At 39.1% G+C, this 23009-nt stretch overlaps 2 protein-coding genes across 2 annotated transcripts; one reads left to right on the top strand and one right to left on the bottom strand.

Moving 5' to 3' along the window:
• Window positions 1–16388: 16388 nt before the first annotated feature.
• LOC128204935 (uncharacterized protein K02A2.6-like) lies at window positions 16389–19688 on the bottom strand. The gene is made up of 2 exons (XM_052906336.1): window positions 17436–19688; window positions 16389–17045 (listed from the first exon to the last, which is right to left on the bottom strand). The coding sequence occupies exons 1-2, from the start codon at window positions 19686–19688 to the stop codon at window positions 16389–16391; spliced, it is 2910 nt and encodes a 969-aa protein (XP_052762296.1).
• A 359-nt stretch (window positions 19689–20047) lies between these two features.
• Window positions 20048–22802, top strand: LOC128204172 (uncharacterized). The gene is made up of 3 exons (XM_052905544.1): window positions 20048–20145; window positions 21978–22133; window positions 22634–22802. Exons 1-3 carry the CDS (start codon window positions 20109–20111, stop codon window positions 22741–22743), a joined length of 303 nt encoding a protein of 100 aa, XP_052761504.1. The 5' UTR covers window positions 20048–20108; the 3' UTR covers window positions 22744–22802.
• The last annotated feature ends 207 nt before the right edge of the window (window positions 22803–23009 follow it).

The raw sequence follows: 23009 nt of genomic DNA, 5'->3' as shown, positions 1-23009 counted from the left end.
CGTGTATTGAGTGAGCTGGCTCGTTACAGCATCCGACCCATAGGTAATTACTGCTCCATAAGGTTTGGAGTTGCAAGTAACAGTGGATTTGTTCTGAAGCGTAACTTCACCGTCGAGAACAGCGTTTGAAGAAATAAATTGGCAGGCCCGACTTGATCCATCGTAACAACCCCATGGCTGTCCCATCCGACTTTTCTATTTTGAACTTTACAAAGATCTGAGAATTTTTCAGTTCAAGATAGTCTGTAGAACTTTGTCCGCTGGTGCTAAATTCGAACGGGCCATCGCCGGTGGTCTGTGACATAGGTCGAATTTCGTCATCATAAACATTTGTCACACTGGTTTGTGTGCTGGCAAGATCGAACAAGGACATTCTCTTCATTTAACACAAACATTCTCAATTTATTTCAAATCTATCTGTGTTACTGGTCTGCCGCTTTGAACCCTTCTTGGCTGGTTTCCTTCCCGAATGTGACTTCGTCGTGTGTGTTTTACAACGTTGACGTTTAACTCCTTTATGATATTTTTTACTCGATCTCTTACGCTTGATCCCTCGACATCGTGTTCCCGCTGTGCACTGAAACATGTTTACCACACTCGTCGGAGTTATATCCTCTCTCTCCAGCTCGGATTTAGCCTGCGCTGCGGTTTGTTCCGCCGGTGTACGATTCACTACTTGTCACTTTTGATTCAGGAATGACGGATGTGCGTCTACCACATTCTATCTGGTTGAACGATGCTTTCCCGCTGCTGAACCAGTCAAAAAACGTGACCAACTTTTGCGGACTTGGAACGTATAATTCCGTTGTGAGCACTCTTGTTTCATAAAAACGGATACTGCTTTAAATGAAGCGTTAGGTGTAACGGCGATGCTGTGTCTGTCGCACAAGTCCCATCGTGAACCTTTATATATATCTGAAATTCTCCCAGATCTTTTCTCATTACGGGTAAATAGTATGGCGTATCAAACGTATATTTCCATCCCTTTTTAAAGTTTTTTTCAGCCGCCTAAACAGGATTTGTTCCGCACCGTACACGTTACTTTGCAGGTATAGGTATAAACGTTAATCACTTCCGCCGCCTTTGTTTTAGTACTTTTTGTCACATAAAGTTCCAAAAGCGCCACCTTCCAGTTCCCTTTCAAAGAGAAAGGTAAATTCAAACGATATTTAAACCTATATACCTGGTTTTCTGAAAAGTACGCAGTACTTTCATCACTTTCATTCATGTCTAGGCTGCGGTCAGGGGAAATATCCTTAATATCATCCGCATCTACCGACCTGCTGTTGTATGTTTTGGGGAAGCCTTGTCACAAGTTTCCTCTTATTTTTCCTCTTTTACTGGATGCGTTCAATGAACCACTAACTGTTTTCGTCTTTGTTTACCTTTAAAAGTTCACTAGGCCACAACAAATTGATCATTTGTTCTACGGACTTTGCCCAAAAAAAGTAGGAGCGAGCGAGCGAAAAAAAATAAATACTTTTTTTTAAATTTAAGGCAATTCAGAGGCGAGCGCAAGGTGAAAAATAAAATAAAAATTAAAAAATTTATTTCTTACTAAATTCATCATGCAATATGTCAAGAAATGCTTTATAATTGCAAACATAGTTTTGATTGTATCACATGAAAATCTGTCTCAATATATAACAAATGGCAATAAGATCCAGTGCTTTACTATTACTTAAGACACTGCCGATTAAATTGCGGGACAACACAATTGAAGCAGTATTAAACAAATGTGGCATCGGTCATTATATTAGAGCAGGTGGTGGAATAAAGATGTTTCCCTTTCAAGACCTCGCCTTAACCACGAACCAATGGTTTATAGGTCCGTGCCTTGAAAAGAATAACATGACGGCCTCGATAGCTTCAATGCCCGTAAGAAACAGGCCACTTAACTACAAATCGATCAAAGAAAACAAATGGATAAGAACAAAGAATTGAGAAAATTAAAACAGTCATTTTACTTATAAAAGGTTTTATTTTCTGATTTTACTGATGTTATTTTTATACTGTACATGTACATGTATGTGTAATGCACTAGTCAATTGTAACCACGACCCCCAAGGTCCGGGGAATAGCGGGGACTTTGACTTTCGGTCCAGCCAACCCCGGGTAAAACCAACGGCACTGCGGGGCCACCTGGAAGGTGAAAAACACGGCCCATTTCACCGGCTATCTCCGGTATACCCCCGGTCCTGGGGGGGGGGTGGGGGGGGGCATGGTTACAATTGAATGGTGCATAAATACAGACTGTTTCTGAAGCATTTACAAGTCCTTCTATTTTTATCAATTACGAGTATAAAACTGAGAAATGCATTTTAGAATTTAAAAAATAACTCACGAAAACATGTTCATTTGTTGCAAGTCGAGTGTCCGAGTATTTTAATATAAGTTTTGCACTCAAAATCTGATTTAGATATTATTTAACACTAAATTTTGAGTACAAAACAATGAATTACTTAAAACACACATATATAATTATTGCCTTCGACGCTGTGAAACTGTTGTTGTTTACTGAAGACTATAATCCATTGACTATGACACTGATTTTCAATTAAAAATGTGTATTTTACATTAACAAAAACTGAAAGTATCCTGCAAATTAATACCGGAAATAGATAACAACGGTGCGTCCTGCAAAATATTCCCGACAAAAAAGACTGTCAACAAATATCGGCTGTTTTGCGGTTACCCGGACCTGATTTTGTCCTGACACGGGGAAAGTTTGCTCGCGGAGAATGTAAAGCATGGAAATACCTTCAAAAAGGCGAAGTCGACGTTGCAGGTTCAAATTTTAAATAAAAAACTTCAGAAAATAGAGGAAATTCAGAAGTAAAAAAAATAATATGCGCGGCCAAATAGTAAGTGCGGGGCGCAAAAAAAAGTTTTTTAATTTTTTGTTCGTTTTTCGAATTTTAGGTGCGACAAATCCTACGAACAAATGATCAATTTGTTGTGGCCCTAGTGTTAATTATTTATGCGAAAAGCTACAGAATCAAGCTCAGAAGCAAAAAGTTTAAACATAAACCCGGTTTAATGGCACTGGGTAAACGCCAAAGACATAGAACATAAAATCACAAACAAGAAACATGGAAGAACAGCACAAAACTCCATAAACAGCACAGTGCATACATACTATATATAAAAAATCTAGGTATGTTTATCAAGAATTTTTAGGTACTGCCTTGGAACGGTCAGTAAAATGTAAATTTACTGGGGGTTTAAACCAGTTTATGTGCTCAAACATCACTTTTATCCCAACAATCCTTAATAAAGATAAAACGCCTAAAACGTATAAACACTCCTTTAATGCCATCGTCCTTCAAATCTTAGAGCCTATACATGGGAATACCTTGTTTAAGAATCGCTCCGGTGAATTTAAACACCTCCAATGTTTTAGGGCAAGTTGATTTTCACTTATAACTTCAATACCCTTCATTCATTTTACTTAATACAGTTGTTCAGGGCCATCACAGTATGAGGTTAGATAACTCCATATTATCATTTATACTTAAAATGGCAGCTGATTGATTATGGAACGTAGGTTTTAAGTTTTAGGAGAAGTTGGGGTATTATTTTTTTCATTTTTTGCAGGCACATTTTTAACCAGGTTTTCACAAAGGGATAACTATTTATTAAAATGACTTGCGTCATTGTGCTGTCCCTTTATAAGACGGTGCTTGTCGATTATATTGGGCAGTAAGTATAAACCCACACATCCTAGCTTGTTATCGATTCTTTATTCTAAGATGTGCATATGATGGTAAAAGAACTGTGTGCAGGACAGATAATATTTACTTAAATTGGCAAGAAGGAGCTTCTCTCAACGTTTGCGGGAACCGCAAGGCTAAATACTCTCTCTAATGGAGGTACGGAACTAAAGTCCGGCTCACTCTATGAAATGTTATAATGACAAACTTAAACTGGGAACCAGAGTAACATGTGCTTTATGAAGCGAATCGTCAAAAATGAGCGAAAGTATAAAACTAACGAAATTACTATAGTATAACACTACACTCTTTCATATAGATCCATGACACTCCCCGTCCGATGTTATAGAAATATGGCATCGCTATAGTAAAGCGCAACTATTCACTACACAAACATTAAGCGCAATAGTAGAAACATTACGCTACACAAACATTAAAGTGAAATGTTACTGTCAAATATAGTATAACAGTTAAACATTCAGTAGAATTAAGCAAGTTTTCAACTTTAGGCGTAAACACAAAATTGAAAACTAAGCCCACGCTCACTGAATTTCATAAATGAGGAAGCTAAAGATTTACTCATCTCGAGTTGAAAGATATTCCAAAATGCAAACCTTATCTTACATATATCTTCCAAAGTCTACAAGGATTTCAAAAACTATTGCAAACATACATGTTAACATACAAAATATGACTAGAGAATATGACTAGTTGTTCACTATGTACACTTATCCCCACTCTAACACGACTAACCATCAACTACTCGCTTAAAAGCAGCACGAGTTCTGTAATAGGTCGAACAAACAAACTCGACTTTCCATCACTTACAGACCTCACTTGAACGGTACGGACTTTTTCATCAGTGCTAAAGTATACCTCAACAACTACTGCCAAAGGCCACCGATTTCTAGTGGTTGAACTGTCTTTGAGCAAAACTACATCCCCAACCTTGAGATTTGGTTTTGAAGTGGCCCACTTTTGCCTGTTCTGAAGCATATTCAGAAATTCTGATTTCCATCTAGCCCAGAATCGGTCTGCAAGTACCTGGACCCTTTTCCACTCGGCTCGGTAAATGTCTTTGATGTACAAGTTTTCATTGAAAGAGATAGGCGAGGATGACTTTTGGGTCAACAGCATGGAAGGACTCAGAATTTCCGGTGCTTCTGCATCATGTGACACAGGCACTAGTGGTCGTGCATTAACAATAGCACACACCTCGGCCATTAAAGTAGCAAGTACATCATGAGTGAGGTTTTGAAGCTTATGACCAGTGAGTATGGAATCTAGGGCTCTTCTCACTACACCAATCATACGCTCCCAGACACCTCCCATGTGGGAAGCATGTGGAGGATTGAAGACCCAAGTTGTGCCTTTCTCCTCTAGGAGACCCTTTACACGCTGATCTTCTATGTTGACAGCGTCAACCCCTAAATCAGATGTGGCACCCACAAAATTGGTGCCCCGGTCAGACCTGAATTGTAAAACATTCCCACGAATAGAGATGAAGCGTCTTAGCCTTCCCCCCACTCTAAGAACACCCTTTTCATCTAAGAAGGGATTTAGAGACAGAAGAGGACTACTTGCAGGAATGGGAATGCCTTCTTTCAGACAGTCTATCTCCTTAGGGTATGATTCCTTCTGGAAAGTTCGGAATATCAAACACTGGGCGCTATCAACATTTTCTGCTGAAGAGGCTTTTAGACAGAGATGCCAACCAACACACTCGCACGATTTGTTTAACGACTCGCAGACATGTTGCAAGTTGCTTACAGTCTTGGTCAGACGTCTGAAAGAGGAAAACTTTTGGAGATACTTGGGATCCAAACTAGAGAGTCCCTCCATAGACCTCGTGACCAGACATGTGACATCTGGACGTACTTCTTTGTCTTGATCTGGGTTATGCAAGCAGAAATGCTCACTAGACTGATTCATTTTTATAAAGATCTTTTCGGGAGGTCCCTTCAACCACATACAGTCAGACATCTGACTTGGAGACGCACCTCTGGTGCCAATATCCGCAGGATTGTGTTTTGTGTCAATGTAATACCACTGAGAGGATTTTGAAGAATTGAAAATTCTTTCTACTCTGTTAGCTACGTAGGTGTAAAACCTTCTTTTCCTGTTATAAATGTAACCTAGAACCACTTTACTGTCCGTAAAGTACCTAACTTTGTTGACATGAACTTGGAGCTGAGCAAGAACTTGTTCTGCAATCTCGGCGGAGAAAACCGCAGCACACAACTCCAGTCTTGGAATTGTGTGACCTTTTGTGGGAGTCACCTTTGTTTTAGTCTTACCGTTCTCAACAGTCTCACTGACCAAATAAGCAACTGAAGCAATTGCTTTCTCTGAAGCATCCGAGAACAAAACCAGTGTTGTTTGAGGTCTGGCTTAAAGAATGACCAAAATAACCACGAGATATCGATACATCTTTCAGAGACTTTAAAGAATCAGTCCAATCAAGCCATTTCTGAAAATATTCATCAGGCAATGGTTCGTCCCAACTACAGTTTCCTGACGTCATTTACCTGAGCGGCAATTTACCCACAGTGGTGACTGGAGCGACAAAGCCTAGAGGATCATACAAACTATTCACCACAGAAAGCACTCCTCGTTGTGTGAAAGGCCTTTCAAGATCAGGGACAGAGAATGTGAAACAATCTGATTTGAGAACCCAAAGTAGACCTAAACTTCTTTGAGTGGGCAATTCGTCTTTGGACAGGTCCAGACAAGAAAGATCTTTAGTAAGGTCTTTTGGCAGGAAAGCTTTGAGAACCCTTTCATCACTAGACGCTATTTTGTGTAGGCGCAAATTTCCATTCTGTAAAAGAGCGGCCTGTGTTCGCTTCATTAGGTCTACTGTTTGCTCGACAGTTGGTAATGAAACGAGACCATCGTCAACATAGAAATTCTGGGAAATGAATTCCTGAACATCCTTATCAAACTCCGTCTTGCTAATGGCGGCTGTTTTCTGCAAGCCAAAATTAGCAACAGAAGGAGAAGGCTTGTTCCCAAATAAATGAACCCGCATTCTATACTCTATAATTTCTTTGTTGGGATCATTTTCCTTGTACCAGAAGAATCTGAGGAAGTCACGATCTTCCTCTTTCACCAGAAAGCTATAAAACATTTGCTGAATGTCTGCACAGATGGCTATCTTGTCTTTTCGAAAACGTAGAAGAATACCAAGCAAACTGTTGATCAGATCAGGGCCTTGAAGGAGAACATAATTGAGGGACAAATTTTCAAACTTGGCAGATGCATCAAAGACCCCCCTTATCTGGTCTGGCTTTTTGGGGTGATAAACACCGAAGAGAGGTAGGTACCAACATTCTTGATCGTTTGCTATGGGAGGGGCAATTTCTGAATGACCTTTACTGATAATCCCATCCATGAAATCCAAGAAATGACCAAGTTTCTGAGGATTTTTCCTTAAAGATGTGTGGAGCATGTGAGCTCTTTTGAGTGCAAGTGACCTATTGTTGGGCAGTTTAGGTCTGTCCGAAGCAAACGGAAGAGGGGCTACCCAGTTACCACTTGGATCTTTCACCATCTTGTTACTCATAATGTCAACAAACTCTCTATCTTCTACTGACATACTTATTTGGTTATCTTGTTTTGTTTTAACAAAAACATCATCGGCTAAAGAAGGTGTTCTCTCCGTCACCTTGAAATTGTTGCTGCATGGAGGAAATAGATTCTCGTCCATTTGGCAACAAGTACGTTTTCATACAATTCACCTTGTCCTGGTGAATTTGTCCCAGACAAACTTGTCCAACAATCACCCATCCCAAGCCGAGTCTTTGTGCAAAAGGTTCGTTCTTGGGACCTGTAATTTGTTCATGGACATGATGCGCAGCAATGAGATCCCGACCTATGAGAAGCAGAATTTCAGCTTTCTCGTCTAAAGGTGGAATCTTTGAAGCGATTCCCTTTAAATGACCAAATTGTGTTGCTATTTGTGATGTTGGGATCTCATCTCTGGCATTTGGAATTTGACTGCATTCCAAGAGAGGAGGTAACAAGTACTTACAAGAGCCATCAATTGTTTCTATCATGCAATTCGACACTTTTCGACCTTGTACATTTGACATGCCTAAACAAGAGTTCAGAGAATAATCAGTTTGTTCTCCACTTAAACCTAGTTTTTCAAAAAGAGCTTGACTAGCTAGCGACCTATTTCTCTGTGTATCTATAATGGCGTATATCCTCATGCGTTGACAGGGTTGGGTTTTCTCATATACATTAACCAGAACAATTTTTGCACACGATTTTCCATGTGAAGTGAACCCGCCACAAACTTGGGTACACTTAGTCTGGACAGAGTCCTGAGAACCTAATGGTCTTACGTTAAACTGTGAATGACCACCCCTCTCCCCGCCATGAGGATATGCACCTGAAGTGTCTTTTTTTCTGCTTTCATGCATCAAAGTTCAATGTCTGTGACTGCCACAGTCGGAACATTTAACTTCTACTTTGCAATCTGCAGCTCTGTGGGTAACCGAGGTCAAACACCTGTAGCATATGCGATTTTCTTTGACGATTTGTTTTCGTTCAAAGACAGACTTTGTTAGAAAGCAGCGGCAATGGACCAAAAGATGATCTGCTTTATGAATTGGGCATTTAAAGCCTTGACCGGAATTTGCAGCAGTTTTGTTTATATCAGTTTTCATAACGCTTACTGCAGGTGTTACCCCTCTCATTAGACAAACAGGTTAAACCAGGATCATTCTTGATCTTGGCTGTTTCATTGATAAAGTCAACAAACACCGAAAATTGAGGGAAGCTCTGATCATTGTTTCTCTTGAAACTGGAGGCTCTGGACACCCACTTTTCTTGGAGACCGTACGGAAGTTTGTGAACAACTGGTAGAACTCCTTCGGAAGAGTCGAAATAGGACAGTTGAGTTGAATACCTTGGATTCTCTTTCAAGGCTTGGACTTCCAGGAGAATGTCTAACAGGTCATAAAACTTTTTGGGCTCCTTCGTGTTAAGTTTCGGAAGCAGGTTAAGTTTCTTTAACACTGAAGCTTTAACAAGTTCTGGGGAACCATACTGGTCGTTGAGCCTGGTCCAGAGCTTGGTCAGTCCCATCACTGGATTCTCAACGTAAACTGATTTCAATGACACCGCGTGGCGCTTTGACTCCGGACCCAGATATTTGACCAACATGTCAAATTCTTCGTCAGCTGTTGCCGAGAGGTCTTCCATCACTCTTTTGAAGCTCCCCTCCCATGAGATGAAAGTTTCTGGCTTGTCGTTGAAGGGGACTAGCCTAAACAGGATCAGGTCCTTCTTTGACAGGAATTTGGAGATGTCCATCTGAGCGCTCGGCTGGAATTCTTTGGCGTCTACATTAAGTCGGTGATAAGTTTCAGTCTTTTTGATGAACTCTGATACCTTTTGATCAGGTGGTGATGTTATTGCGAAATCACTAAGCACTTGACTGCGATCTTCGTCGTTTTCTTCTTTATCATTAATTGTTAGCATTGCAGCTTTCTGAGTTTCAATTAGCAACTTCATGTCTGTGTCCAAGTCTGCTCTCTGTCTTTGTTGAGCAGCCCTCTCTACAGCTTGTTGTTGCTTCATATCCGCTTTTGCCTTTTCTAGACGAGCTTCTTCTTGAGCAAACTGGTAAAGAAGCTTTGCCTTTGCTGCCGATGTTCTCGATCTTTTTGACCGATGGGATGATGTGGATAACTGTTCACTTAATTCCACAATTCTCGAGTCAATTTGTCTTACTTTTACTTTTATTGACTTCGGCAAGTCTCTGTTGCTTACAACAAAATTTTCAGCTTGTTGCTGACTTATGTCTGTTGCTGTTCTCTTTAAAAAGTCCAAGAAATCATCATGAACGTTTTCGTACCTTTCTATAACTTGATCTAAATTCCTTTTAAGGTTGGTGAGCTGTTTTAAGTTTAAACTGTCTATAGGCGAGGATGCAATTGCAGTGATTTCTGACACATTGTTCTCCAGTTTAGCATTAAACGCTGTCACTCTTTTTTCAAATTGTTCCATACCTTTTGCTGTTAGTGTTCTTTTAGTTCTTGTATCCATAAAGTCTACAATTCTTTTACTGTGCTGTCCCTTTATAAGACGGTGCTTTGTCGATTATATTGGGCAGTAAGTATAAACCCACACATCCTAGCTTGTTATCGATTCTTTATTCTAAGATGTGCATATGATGGTAAAAGAACTGTGTGCAGGACATAATAATATTTACTTAAATTGGCGAGAAGGAGCTTCTCTCAACGTTTGCGGGAACCGCAAGGCTAAATACTCACTCTAATGGAGGTACGGAACTAAAGTCCGGCTCACTCTATGAAATGTTATAATGACAAACTTAAACTGGGAACCAGAGTAACATGTGCTTTATGAAGCGAATCGTCAAAAATGAGCGAAAGTATAAAACTAACGAAATTACTATAGTATAACACTACACTCTTTCATATAGATCCATGACAGTCATTGTTCGGCTGGTGGGATTGCGTTTGAGAGACGGTCTGAATTCGTTTGAGTTAAACTGAGGTCCATTGTCACCTCTCAGTCGGTTAGGAATTCCATGACTTGCGAAAACACTTTTCAGAGCTTGTACCACTGAAGTTATGGATTCTGTTTGCAGCTTGAGTACATCAATGTAATTGGAGTAGTATTCTACCAATAATACATACTTCTTCGACTCGAAATCAAACAGGTCACAACCTACTAAGCTGTATCCGGTGTTGGTGTATGTTTTAACGGTTCAGCTCTTTGCTGATTTTGAAGTTCCGCACATTTTCCTTAGTCTTTCTTAGTTAAGTGGATATCTGCGTTCATTCCCGGCCTATACATAAATTCTCTGGCTCTTTGTTTACACTTCACAATGCCTAGATGTGTAGACTTTATGAGTTTAAGCGTATGTTCTCGAAGACTTGATGGAATAACTAATCGTGTCCCTTTGTATATGATTCCATAAGCAACTGTCAGCTGATCACTAGAGTCCTAGTAGCTCCTGACTTCAATTGGTGACTCAGTTTTTGTGTCTGTCCAACCGTCTAGAATAACTGTTTGTAGCAAAGTCAATTCCAGCTTTGTTTTGTCCTGAAGTTCACAGTACTTGTCTTGACTAACTGATATCATGTGTAACGTCGAATTGTCGAGTTCTTCAGTTTTATAGTGGAAGTGGAATGCTCTTGAGAGTGGATCTTTTAGGTCCCAAGAGTTATGATCAATGGTGACCAAACTTTGTTTAAAGGACCAGTTTATGGAGACCTTTCATTGGACTGCCTTTTGGCCCCCTAGGGTCAAGGTCACTGTTTCTAAAATAGATGTTACTAATGTTTGGTCCTGCTTTAACTTTAGTTATGTTTGACATACTATAAACTTGGTGTGTAGGAAGAGTTTATGGAGGACTCCCATGGGATCGCGTTTGTGGCCCCTAGCATCAAGGTCTTACAAAAATAAAAGAAAGCAGTTGGAACTGAATCTCTTCTGCCAATCATTAAAAAAACGGTTTGTCACATTGGGGTTCTTGTTTACTTTCATATTTTATTGCTTTTGACAGGCACATATAACATCATTGTTTTCACTTCTAAGATAAAGCGGCGAAATCGAGCGCGCTGTCTTACGTCATCTCTTGTTGTTAAAATCATTGCCTTACCCGAGTTTGTGTTGCACGGTCATTGCTATGGGTTCCACATGACAGTGGCTGATGGCGGAAAAGATGAGCTTATGATCATCTAGCCAAACCTCCACATGCAGTGTTTTATGCCTTTGTATGTGACTTACAGGAATATTGCCTCAGCACAGATACAGAGTGCCTCCTACAAGAACGTTAGATTTTTTTCAGATTCTCGACTTCAGTAGAATGTCAGTTCTGAAATCTGTAAACAGTTTAACAGCTTCATCCAGATTCTGGATAAATCAGCAAGACAAATGACGCAATCTCATTTCTGTTTTAATCTGTAGTTGCTCTCTATTAATATCACAGTTGTTACAATACAGTTCATACTAGGCCAGTGGAGTGTATGTTATATTCAACTCCCATATTTACTATGTTTAATTTATTTTTCCTTTCACTCTTTAATATCTGTTTGTCGCTCATTTGCGTATCCCATTTACTAGTAAGTAGCCTGATTATAAGATATGTATCGCTGCATCTGCAACTGTTTCTCTGTTCTGCTGCGTGTGTTAGTATGTTTCAGCTGGAGAGCACAGACTTCAACTTCCGCTTCCAACCATTCCGGTGAGGAAGGTCAACAAGTCCCGCTAGAAGTTCAGATAGAAACTCATCACGACTTTGGACATTTATGTATGTTGATATTGATAAACATGTATACTAAAAGTTAAAAGCAGGAAAATTTAATACGTAAAATATGTAATAAATACATGAAAAAAAATTGATTAATAAAACTACGAGTTTATATATTCTCTAAAATCGTATGCCTTCCTTATTCAGATTTCAGGCAGACTTTCCATGGCGTCTTCGCGTGCTTCACTGGTGCCAGCATTTGTGGCACTTGCAAGACCTCAGTCTGTAGGCGAACTATGGGGTCATTAGGGAAACTTCTAGCTTTCCACATCCTGCCAGGTCCATATTCCAAGAGGGTCTTCCTGAAGCGGAAGGAGCGAGCCGGCACAATGCCATCCGAGTTTAAACACCTTTCAATAACGAAACCGCTGATCCGCATATTTATACCTTAAAACACACTTTAAATACTTTATAGAAATTTATTGGTGACAATTGTTTAACAATACAATTATGAAACGTCATTATTAGAATTTGTTTATAGAACTCTGAATTACATTGTTTTTTATCCTATCTTCCAGTATTTCATGAAAAGTAGGTAATATAAACATGCGGGGGAAATTATCTTTAAAGTCGAGCAACATAAACATATTTGGATTATCATTTTTATCAAAAAGATTTAATTTTATTGATCAGTCTCCTGAGTGCCTTGCGTGTACAGATTGTATTCAGGGGAAAGAATCACGTGGCGTTCAGGGGTTTTCACACAGTTCACCATAGGTCACAACCGATGTAAACATTCAAGTGATGTTAACTTCTGATTTACTTTTTGACAAAAAAATTGTGAAAATATTTCTTAGTCTATGAAAGACTTAACTATTTTCTGCTTCTTCAAGTGTAAAATAATTTAGATTTGCTTTTATTTTGATGATGCAATCCTTGGCCAAAATTTCAGCTTTGCATCGTTCTACAAAATTCCGTCAAGTTGAAATTTTGGCCAATGATTACATCATTAAAATGGAAGCAAAATATTTCACACGTGTAAACATAACGTCATTTTTAGGCTAAGAAATATTTTTTATATATCTTCTGTCAAAAAGATTGTTCAGAAATTAAGAACCCCTTTTAAGTCACATGATAACTCATCCTGGAATTGTATTATATCTAGCATAAAAGTGAAAATATTTTCGACGAATATCTCAATTTTTGCATGTAACCCTCAATATAACGTTATTTAGTTGTAAAACAAGAAAATATTAAAAGTAATACTTAATGTATAACATTAAAATGTTTTAGACATTTGACAGATGTTAATAAACATGGTATGCTTAAACAACAGTCTTATTTGGAATGTCCCTGTAATCTTCATTGCATTATTTACGAATCTGCCCTTTTTAAAGATCGAATTAATGTAAAAAAAAAATGTATTACATTCCATGTATCTTTTGCATGTATTTTGATTTAATAATCTTGTTTTTGTTATGTGACATACATCATGTATTTTTTATTGTTTCCATTGTTCGTAGGATCAATGCATCACGATAATTAATACTAAAATCGCCACAATAAGCACATTTTTTCGGGAGTAAAGTGACACTTTTATTCAATAACAATACATACACATGTATAACACACATCAATTTTGGCTTATAAACCTTTAATTACTTACTACAAAATGCATACTGATAACTAAATTGTATCCGTGTATTTAATAACAGAAAGCGCAAAAATATTAAATGATTATTTGGTGAATGCTAAAAGATTAACTGTGGTCTACTATAGTTTTATAAGGTAGAAATACCGTGTTGTATGCTCATTTCTTTCAAATTCAACTCGGTACCTACATAAGAACCACTGTTTTCGATATTTATTCCATTTTGGAATATTAAAACAATAGTATTTATTGTGGTAAATCAAGCGCCACGTGGTCAAATCCTATTGTTGGCTCTCTATTAGCCTCTTTTCTAGCGCAATCTTAAATTTTCAGCTAGTACAATGAAAACTACAGGGACAAGCCTAGGCGTCAAATATTTAAGCGAAAATCATGATTAGGGGCACAAGATTAAGGCTAAAAATGACACTCATGTTGGAACGATGTTAAATTGGGGTGTGGTCATGTTTTGTGGGAGAAACTGCCCTAAGAAAAGAGGCTTATCAGGCCTAGTGGCAACGAATCAAATTCAGGCAGAGAATCGAACTTGGTGAGAAGACATTGAGCTAACCGACAAACCAATCATGATGTCAGTTGGTCAGAAAGTATGTCGTAAATTATGTAAGAATGTAAGAAACTAAAAATCAACTATCTTACCTTCCTAGAATCATAATCTGGTTCTAGCATTGGCAGCATAACGCAACTTTAGCATTGGCGTCATAATGCAGCTCTGGCGTTGGCGTCAAAATGTGGTTCGAGCATTGACTTCAAAATGAAGTTCTAGCATTGGCGTCATAATAATGCGGTTCCAATATATGCATCAGAAGGCGGCGCCATAACAAAGCATTGGCGCCATAACAAAATTGTAGCATTGGCGTCATAATGCGGTTCTAGCATTGACGTCACAATGCGGTTCTAGCATAGGCGTCATAATGAAGTTCTAGCATTGGCGTCATAATGCGGTTCTAGCATAGGCGTCACAATGCGGTTCTAGCATAGGCGTCATAATGTGGTTTTAGCATAGGCGTCACAATGCGGTTCTAGCATAGGCGTCATAATGCGGTTCTAGAATTGGCGCCACAATGAAGTTGTAGCATTAGCGTCATAATGCGGTTCTTGCATTGGCGCCACAATTAATTTGTAGCATTAGCGTCATAGTGCGGTTCTAGCATGTGTCAGAATGCGGTACTAGCATTGGCGTCATAATGAAGTTCTAGCATAGGCGTCACAGTGCGGTTCTAGCATAGGCGTCACAGTGAAGTTCTAGCATAGGCGTCACAGTGCGGTTCTAGCATAGGCGTCACAATGAAGTTCTAGCATAGGCGTCATTATGCGTTTCTAGCATGTCTGGTAACCCATATCAGTTTGCGTGTAATTCAGGTAATTTCTTGATGATTACCAATACTACTATTATGCGAGATAAATGACAAAACATACATTACACATTCAGTTACTACAGTTTGTATATACATGTATGCTCTGTATTTCAACTGAAACCTGGACATGAAATTAAATATTTTTCAATCTATTAAGGTCAAAGCAGCTTGTTTGTTGAATCATCTTTGTAACATTATCAATGCTATTGAACCTTCATCTTTTATTACGTCACAGATGCTTACAACGTTGATAATACAAAAATACAGTGTGTGCCGTTTAGCACATTAACAAGTTATAAATAGCCAATAACGTTACATCCCTCTTTCTTTACAAATAAGAAATTTAGAAACTGGATATAAACATTATTAAGTATGACTAGATGGTATGACATATATATTTGAATTTGACTAAGTTAACTGACTAGATGCAATTTTATATTTAGGTTTCTTTAACTAAAGCTAGTAAGTGTCTCAAGTTTCCTAAATGATACACACATGTGAATGTTCAACTTTTGCTTTGCAAGCATTGTCTATTTGATTTCACTGTAGATGTATGATGATATGCTAGTCTAAGGGAAGCAACTCTTTTTGCTAAATGTCTCAAATGATCTGTAATAAGTTTTTGTCTTTCTTTGCCTCATTTTTTTTTTAAACTAAAAAGTAATTAAACATGTAAATCTAACTTTGTGTCACACTGGGGATTATTCTGCCCCTTGATACTATGACACTTGTGTGATCTAACAGAATGTAATTATTAGACCTGACTGGCACATTAATGATTCAATGCTGTTGAAATGTCAACTTTGCCTATAAATCAAGTTTTTGAGGTTTGTTCACTGATCTGCCAGAGCGGGTACTGTATTCACTAGTACACGTTGGTTTGTCTGGCACTTTGGGATTTGACGCTGGGCTGTTCGGAGCAGAAGATGGCGTTTCCGCAGTTGTCTGCGTTGGTGTGTCGTCTGGTCCGGACCACTGTGCCGTGTTGTTTGCACCTTCAGTAGCCATTCGTAGGTGTTTTCGGTTACGTCGGTACAGGCGGTTTCCACTCTGCACTACGAAAGATCTGGGCTTGTCGTGTTTTTCTACGACAATACCTGGTGTCCACTTTCCTGGGTTTTGTGAGTTTGGATTTGGACTTATTCTCACATCTTGTCCATTTTGGAGAGGCACGAGTTCTTTTGCCCCTCTGCGCTGGTCGTAATACAGCTTTTGACGTTGTTTTTGGTGATCTAAATGCGTTTTAACTGTATTAGGATCAACTGAGCTTGGCTTAAGCACTGCTTTGTAGGCAAATAACAAGTTTCTGGGCCTCCTTCCCATAAGAAGCTGTGCTGGTGATAGATTCACTCCATCCAGAGGGGTTGTCCTGTAGTCCAGCAGAGCCAAGTTTTTGTTCAGAGACTTGCTCCACATGCGTTTCACAGTCTGTACAGCTCTTTCGGCTTCCCCGTTCGAGCTTTGAAAGTGTGGGCTGGAAGTTTGATGAATGATTCCATGCTCCTCACAGAAAGTCTTGAACTAAATTGCGGTCCGTTGTCAGATCTGAGAGTGTTCGAAATACCGTGTGAGCTGAACACTTTCATGAGTGCACTGGTTATATCTGAAGTTGTCTCCGATTCTAGCTTTTCAGTGTCAATGTACTTAGAATAATAGTCAACAATTACCAAGTATTTCTCTGACCGAAACTGAAAAACGTCACAACCGACCATGTCGTATGGCAGATCTGGCGTCAGTGTTGGCTTCAGTGGCTCTGCTGGTTGCTGATTCTGTTGTTCTGCACACACTGAGCAGTTGCTTACCATAGTGTCAATGTCACTGTTCATCCTTGGCCAGTACATAACTTCACGAGCTCTCTGCTTGCTTTTACCGAGCCCGAGGTGAGTTTTGTGTACGAGCCTCAACATGTTGTCGCGTAGACTTGGCGGGATGACGATTCGTAGTCCCTTGTAAACGATACTGTCCAGCACGGATAGCTGATCCCTCGAGTCCCAGTACGGTCTCGTTTCAAACGGCGTTTCAGATCGCGTATCGGGCCAGCCTTTCACTATAATGTCATGAAGGATTCCGAGTTCCTCCTTCGTGGCCCGTTTGATTTCTTAGTATTTCGCAGGGCTAATCGATATGAACTGAATCATTTCAGCAATGTCACTGTCTTTCGCGTTCGCCTTTGGAAATGCTCTCGATAGCGCGTCCGACACATGCATTTCCTTTCCTTTGCGGTATTTCACATCAATGTCGTACCACTGTAGGCGTAGCATCATTTTCTGGATACGCATGGGTGCCGCGAGTAGTGGTTTGGCAAATAATTGTTCCAGTGGTTTGTGATCATTGTACACTGTCACCGATTTGCCAAAGATGTAACTGTGAAACTTTTGACAACTATAAACGATCGACAACATCTATTTTTCGATTTGCGCATACCGTTGTTCTGTCTCTGTTAGAGCTCGCGAAGCGTACGCAATTACTTTGTCACTCTGCATTATGACGCCTCCGAGCCCATTTTTGCTGGCATCGCACTCGATTTGAACTTCTTTGCTGACGTCATAGTATGCAAGTACCGGTGGTGAGCTGCAAAGCTTTTTGAGCTTTTCGAAGCTCTTCACTTGTGTATGCCCCCACTCAAACTCAATGTCACTTTTGAGTAGCGTTCTGATTGGGGTGTCAACTTCACTCATGTTCGGTATGAATTTCGCGAGATACTGCACTAGACCGAGAAGTCTTCGGACTCCTTCTTTGTCTGTTGGCGCGGGCATATTGACAATCGCGAACACGTTGTCTTGATCCGCCATCAGCCCATGCTCCGTCACAAGATGACCCATGTACCGAACGGACGGTTGACGGACCAAACATTTATTGAAATTGAGTTTAAGGTTGTAGCTCGTCGCTCTAGACACTACTTCCTTAAGTATTCTGTAATGCTCTGTTACATCTTTTCCCGCTATGAGTATGTCATCTATAATCGCGAAAGCTCCATCGATTCCCGTAATCATCTGATCCATGATTTTCTGATATATTTCTGGAGCACACTTGATACCGAATGGTAGACGTAACCATCGGAATCTGCCTAAAGGTGTGTTGAAAGTCGTTAGGTAAGAGGACTTCTGGTCGAGCTTAATTTGCAGGAAGCCAGATTTCGCGTCGAGCACTGAAAACACTTTTGCGCCTGGAATGTTTTGTACCACTTCCTCAACTGTTTTCATAGGGTGATGGGCGCGTTTTACCGCTTTGTTAAGATCTTTAGGATCCAAGCAAATCCTGACTTTGTCCTTCCTGAGCGAAACTACCATTGAGCTTACCCATTCTGTAGGCTCGTCCATTCGCGTGATATACTCGTTTTGCTCCATTTCGCGTAGTGCCTCTATGGCTTTTGGCTTAATCGCAGCCGGAAGTTTGCGCACCGGATGTACAACTCCTGAGATTGATTCGTCAATCTCAATACTATTCTCCCCTGGTAAAGTACCTGTTGTTTTGACAAGTTCGGGAAACTCGCGAAATAGTTCATGATCAGGTTGCGGAACCTGAGTTTCTTGAATTCCTAGAGTACGTTGTATTAAGCCTATTTGTTCAGCCGTGTTTCCACTTTGAATATTTTCATTGTTAATGTCAACGACTTCAAATTGAATCTGGTGCCTGGCTCCTTTGTGACGCACTTGCATGTCTGCTGTTCCAACTGGTTTATTAATGTGGTTGGTAAACGACTTTAATGTTCTTGCTGATCTGCCCAGTATAGGTTTGACTGGCCGGTCATTGAGTGCATTTTTGGTTATAATGTTGCATTTTGCACCAGTGTCTATTTTAAATTGTATGTTTTTACCCTGGATCACTAGCTCTGTGTCCCATTTGTCACTGATTACTGCGGTGCATACGTCAGTACATACGTCTATGTGCAGTGCGTCTTCTGTGTCGTGATCGGAATCGGTACCTTGTACCACATACACTTTTTTCTGCCCAAGTCTTTTTCTACATACTTTTGCCCAATGGTCTTGCAGGTGACAGTAACTACATGTAGTAACCTTAGCAGGACAACTGCCCGTCTCATGCAGCTTGCCACACCTAGTGCAGTTGAATTTATTTGGTTGGTTGGCTGATGGTTTCCCTTTGGTCCAAGGCTTGGCTTTGGATTTAAATTTTAGTTTGGGACTGTGGGTCTTGGATTTGACCTGGAGAACCTCTTCCCCACGCATGAGTTTGAGTTGTGTCTGTGCGAGTTCAAATTGCTGTCCAATGTCAATGGCATCATTGAGAGTCAAGTCTTTGCCTTTGTTTAACATTCGTTCTTGCACTTTGGGTTGCCTGACACCGTTTATTATGAGATCAATTAGAATGTCACTCGAATCTGTATATTCACAATCCATCACAAGTAATTTCAGGTCTTTTATGTAAGAGTCAAACGGCTCACTTTCCTTTTGTTTCCTTTGTTGAGCCTTGAAACGTGCGATCCTTTTGTTTTTCTTCGGGCTCACGTATTCCTCAAACTTATTAAGGATCTTAGTATTGTCATCCTTTTCTCCCTCTTTCCAGTCGAGTGTCTTGTAGATCTCCCTACCTTCCTGGCCGATCCACATGCCTACCCAGCAGGCGAGGACTTTCTTTTCCGTCCCGGCGAGAGGGCCCTGACACGTAAATTCTACGTGTTGTTTAAACCGCTGAAATTCGCTATACAGGTCACGCGCACCCCAATCCAGCCTGGAATGGTCAAATGGAATGTTCATTGCCATGTTTCACCCGTTTTTAACGATTATTTATGGTTGTGGACGCGAATATTTCCTGATTTCTGACACCATGTAACATTATCAATGCTATTGAGCCTTCATATTTTATTACGTCACAGATGCTTACAACGTTGATAATACAAAAATACAGTGTGTGCCGTTTAGCACATTAACAAGTTATAAATAGCCAATAACGTTTCAATCTTATTATACCATCATAATTTGGGGTCACCGTCATACAAAATTAACATACATGTAGTTATGTATGCGATACTTGAATACAAATTTTGTAACAGGTCTGTCACATTTAGAACACTTACGTCTCTTATCTCTGCAAGTTTTATCACACTTTGTTCCATATTTGTATGCTTGTGTAAGGTTTTACGTTTCTTAAACAGTATTTCAATAGACTCCCGAAGTGCAACAATGAAAATTACACTGTTTTTCGTTATTTCTTTTGTGGGTAAGTTTGTTTTGTTGTTTTTGTTCTGTAGCTATTTGAGTTATGGCAGCCGTCCACTCTTACCGCCTTAAATTAATTCATTCCAATTTGCACTTCAAGAATATCATATTTACAGTTTGGTATATTTCAATGACTCGCCTGACATTCCATATTATGTGAGAATATAGAAGTAAAGAAGAAATAACAACTATTATGTATGGAAAACTTGCTTGGCACATTAGGCTCTAAAAAGATATTTAAAACAAAACAATTCATCATTTATGCAATAAAACAAGAACCAATACAGCCTTCGCATAAACGTTCGTTGTCTGTTCTGTTTACAATAATGAATATGAAACAATTTATCAACCGACAGGCTCACACACAATCTACCTGCGCCATGGGAGGGGAAACATAGAATAATTACAGTCTAGCCTAGCTGCTTAAAATTATAGCTTGAGCTTGCCCATAGACATTCGCATTAAATGGCATATTTTGGATTTGATATTTTGGACTAATAATTCAAACTCATTCAATCAAGTGTGGCCACTGTATCAGGAAACATCAGAAAACTATCCACTTAACAATGATATGCTGATGACATATTTGACAGTTTTATAAATGTATGGAGGCCCAGGAGCAAAGTCGATAAAGATAAGACATTGTTTGAAGGTCATAAGTGGACAGAGACGTCATAAACAAATTTATAAAGATCACCCTTCGTTACATGACACGTCAATACAAGTCATGATATAAATAGCCACCAAAGAGTATTTTCGACGATATATTGCTCGGCAGACTATACGAACCAAAATAAAAGTCAACATTTTAAGGGTTTCCTTTATACGCATTACTAGGGCTTACATCAATACTCTGATTAAGAACGCACATTTTAATGTTTTTTTACAATTTTTACGATAACATGTTTTCTCTATAATATTCACCAGAGTTATTTTGCGGTATTTCTACAATATATATGTTCCGAACAGAAAAAAGTTCCAAAAATCGCCAAAATATTGAATGAAAATTCCCAATCAGAGATAAGAAAGAAACAATGTTTTTATTTATTTATTTAATTAAAGAAGCTATACTTGTAAATATGTTAAAAATATCCACAAATAAATGGTTAAAACGAGTATATGCGTTTATTTAATATATACAATCACTTTTTAGAAAAATAAAAAAAATAAGAAAATAACAAGCAAACGATGCAATGAATCCCAGTTTGGGTAAAGGTCATTTTCCCAAAATAATGAATAAAAAACAACCTCATCGCACACAATTGATTATATCCTCGAGTTATTGGCTCTTCGGAGTTAAAAATCAAGAACAAAAAAAGGTATTGTCTGAGCCTTTGTGTTGTTACTGTTGTCATATACGGTATTGCAAAATAATACATGTATGTTGTTATGAAAACTGCTAATATTTATGTAAACTTAACTTCAAAACTCTTGAAAAAATAAGTTAAAATTTGGTAAAATTGTCAACTATGACTAGACACAATGTAACACTGCTCACTTCTCGCTTAAATAGCAATCGGTCAATTCTCTTTTACTTATCATGGTGTTGTTTTTGTACACTGGCGCATGTCACATGGCTGAAGAGAAAAAAACACACTTTGGCGACGCGGAGAACAGGTAATGTGAAACACCCCATGCTGAAATATCGAAAGATCAAATCTATCTTACATTTCCCAGTAATTTGTGTACACAGGCGCGGTCATGAGCAATCCTTGTCACGTGGATGGAGAGAAAAGCCTCCAGTGTGGCGAGTTGGTGACCATGCAATATGAAACAGCCCACGCCCAAATATCAAAATATCAATTTAACATTGCTCAGTATTTTTGTTCGCAGGCGCGGTCATGTCCAACCCTTGTCACGTGGATGGAGAGAAAAGCCTCCACTGTGGCGAGGCGGAGAACATGCATTGTAAGACGGTCGACTACACTCCATACTGCCACCAGATCTCCAGTAACACAGCCATGAACGGCGTATGTACTTGCGAAAAACGTAAGCTATTATCACAGTTAAGTATGTTTTAAGAGCTTTGTAAGATATAAGTAAGTCTGTTAGGGGTTTTTGGTTAGAAATAAAGCGTATATACTCCAAATTCTTATGAGATAGACGGATATACTATCAAATATTTTGGTTAAAAAATCTTATATTAAAACTATGTTTTTTGCTCCAAATTTTAAGGATATAAATTAATAAGTTTTTTTAACAATTTGTTTCGTCACTAAGCAATTTATTTGCATCTATACTGCAATATTCAGATTTAATGTGGTGTTTATTTACATCCGGTATTAAAAAGGGCGAAAATGGCATTCCTACTTATATAGATATTTTGTAGACGGTGGTTATATGCCACTACCTAACACTAACCACCACCTGAGTGACATATATAATTAGCTCACTGGATATTTTTTAAACTTACCAAAAATCTACACTGCAAGTGCTCAGCCTAAAATACTTTAAACGAACTATCCATTAGTAATTTCCATCTATTTCAGTGTGTTTCGTTGATGACCAATGCGCTTCTACCGGATGTCCACCGCGCACGACAGCCAGATGTACTGAAGCGTTCAGCAATAGCATTGAGCGCTTCTGTATCTGCAAATAGACGAAACATTCCGTTTTGTCATATATTTTGGATGTGTAAAATAAACTTAATGTTCCCTATTCTGTTTTGGATCACTGTGTTGTAATGCATCTTGCATTTGCCCCATTTGGGTTGCAAATGTGTTGTTTTGAATTGCAATCATTGAGAAATCAATTTTCGAACAGAAATATGAAAATCTGCGATGTGATCTTTTGTCAGCAGTCTTATATTACTGATTTGCTGATTTCTACGCAAAAATTGCCTCATTCCTAGACAAAAAATAAAAT

Source organism: Mya arenaria, chromosome 10, assembly GCF_026914265.1.
Source record: "Mya arenaria isolate MELC-2E11 chromosome 10, ASM2691426v1".
Classification (NCBI taxonomy): Eukaryota; Metazoa; Mollusca; class Bivalvia; order Myida; family Myidae; genus Mya; species Mya arenaria.
The sequence above is the reverse complement of the archived record's forward strand: the minus strand, read 5'-3'. Positions and strand labels throughout refer to the sequence as shown.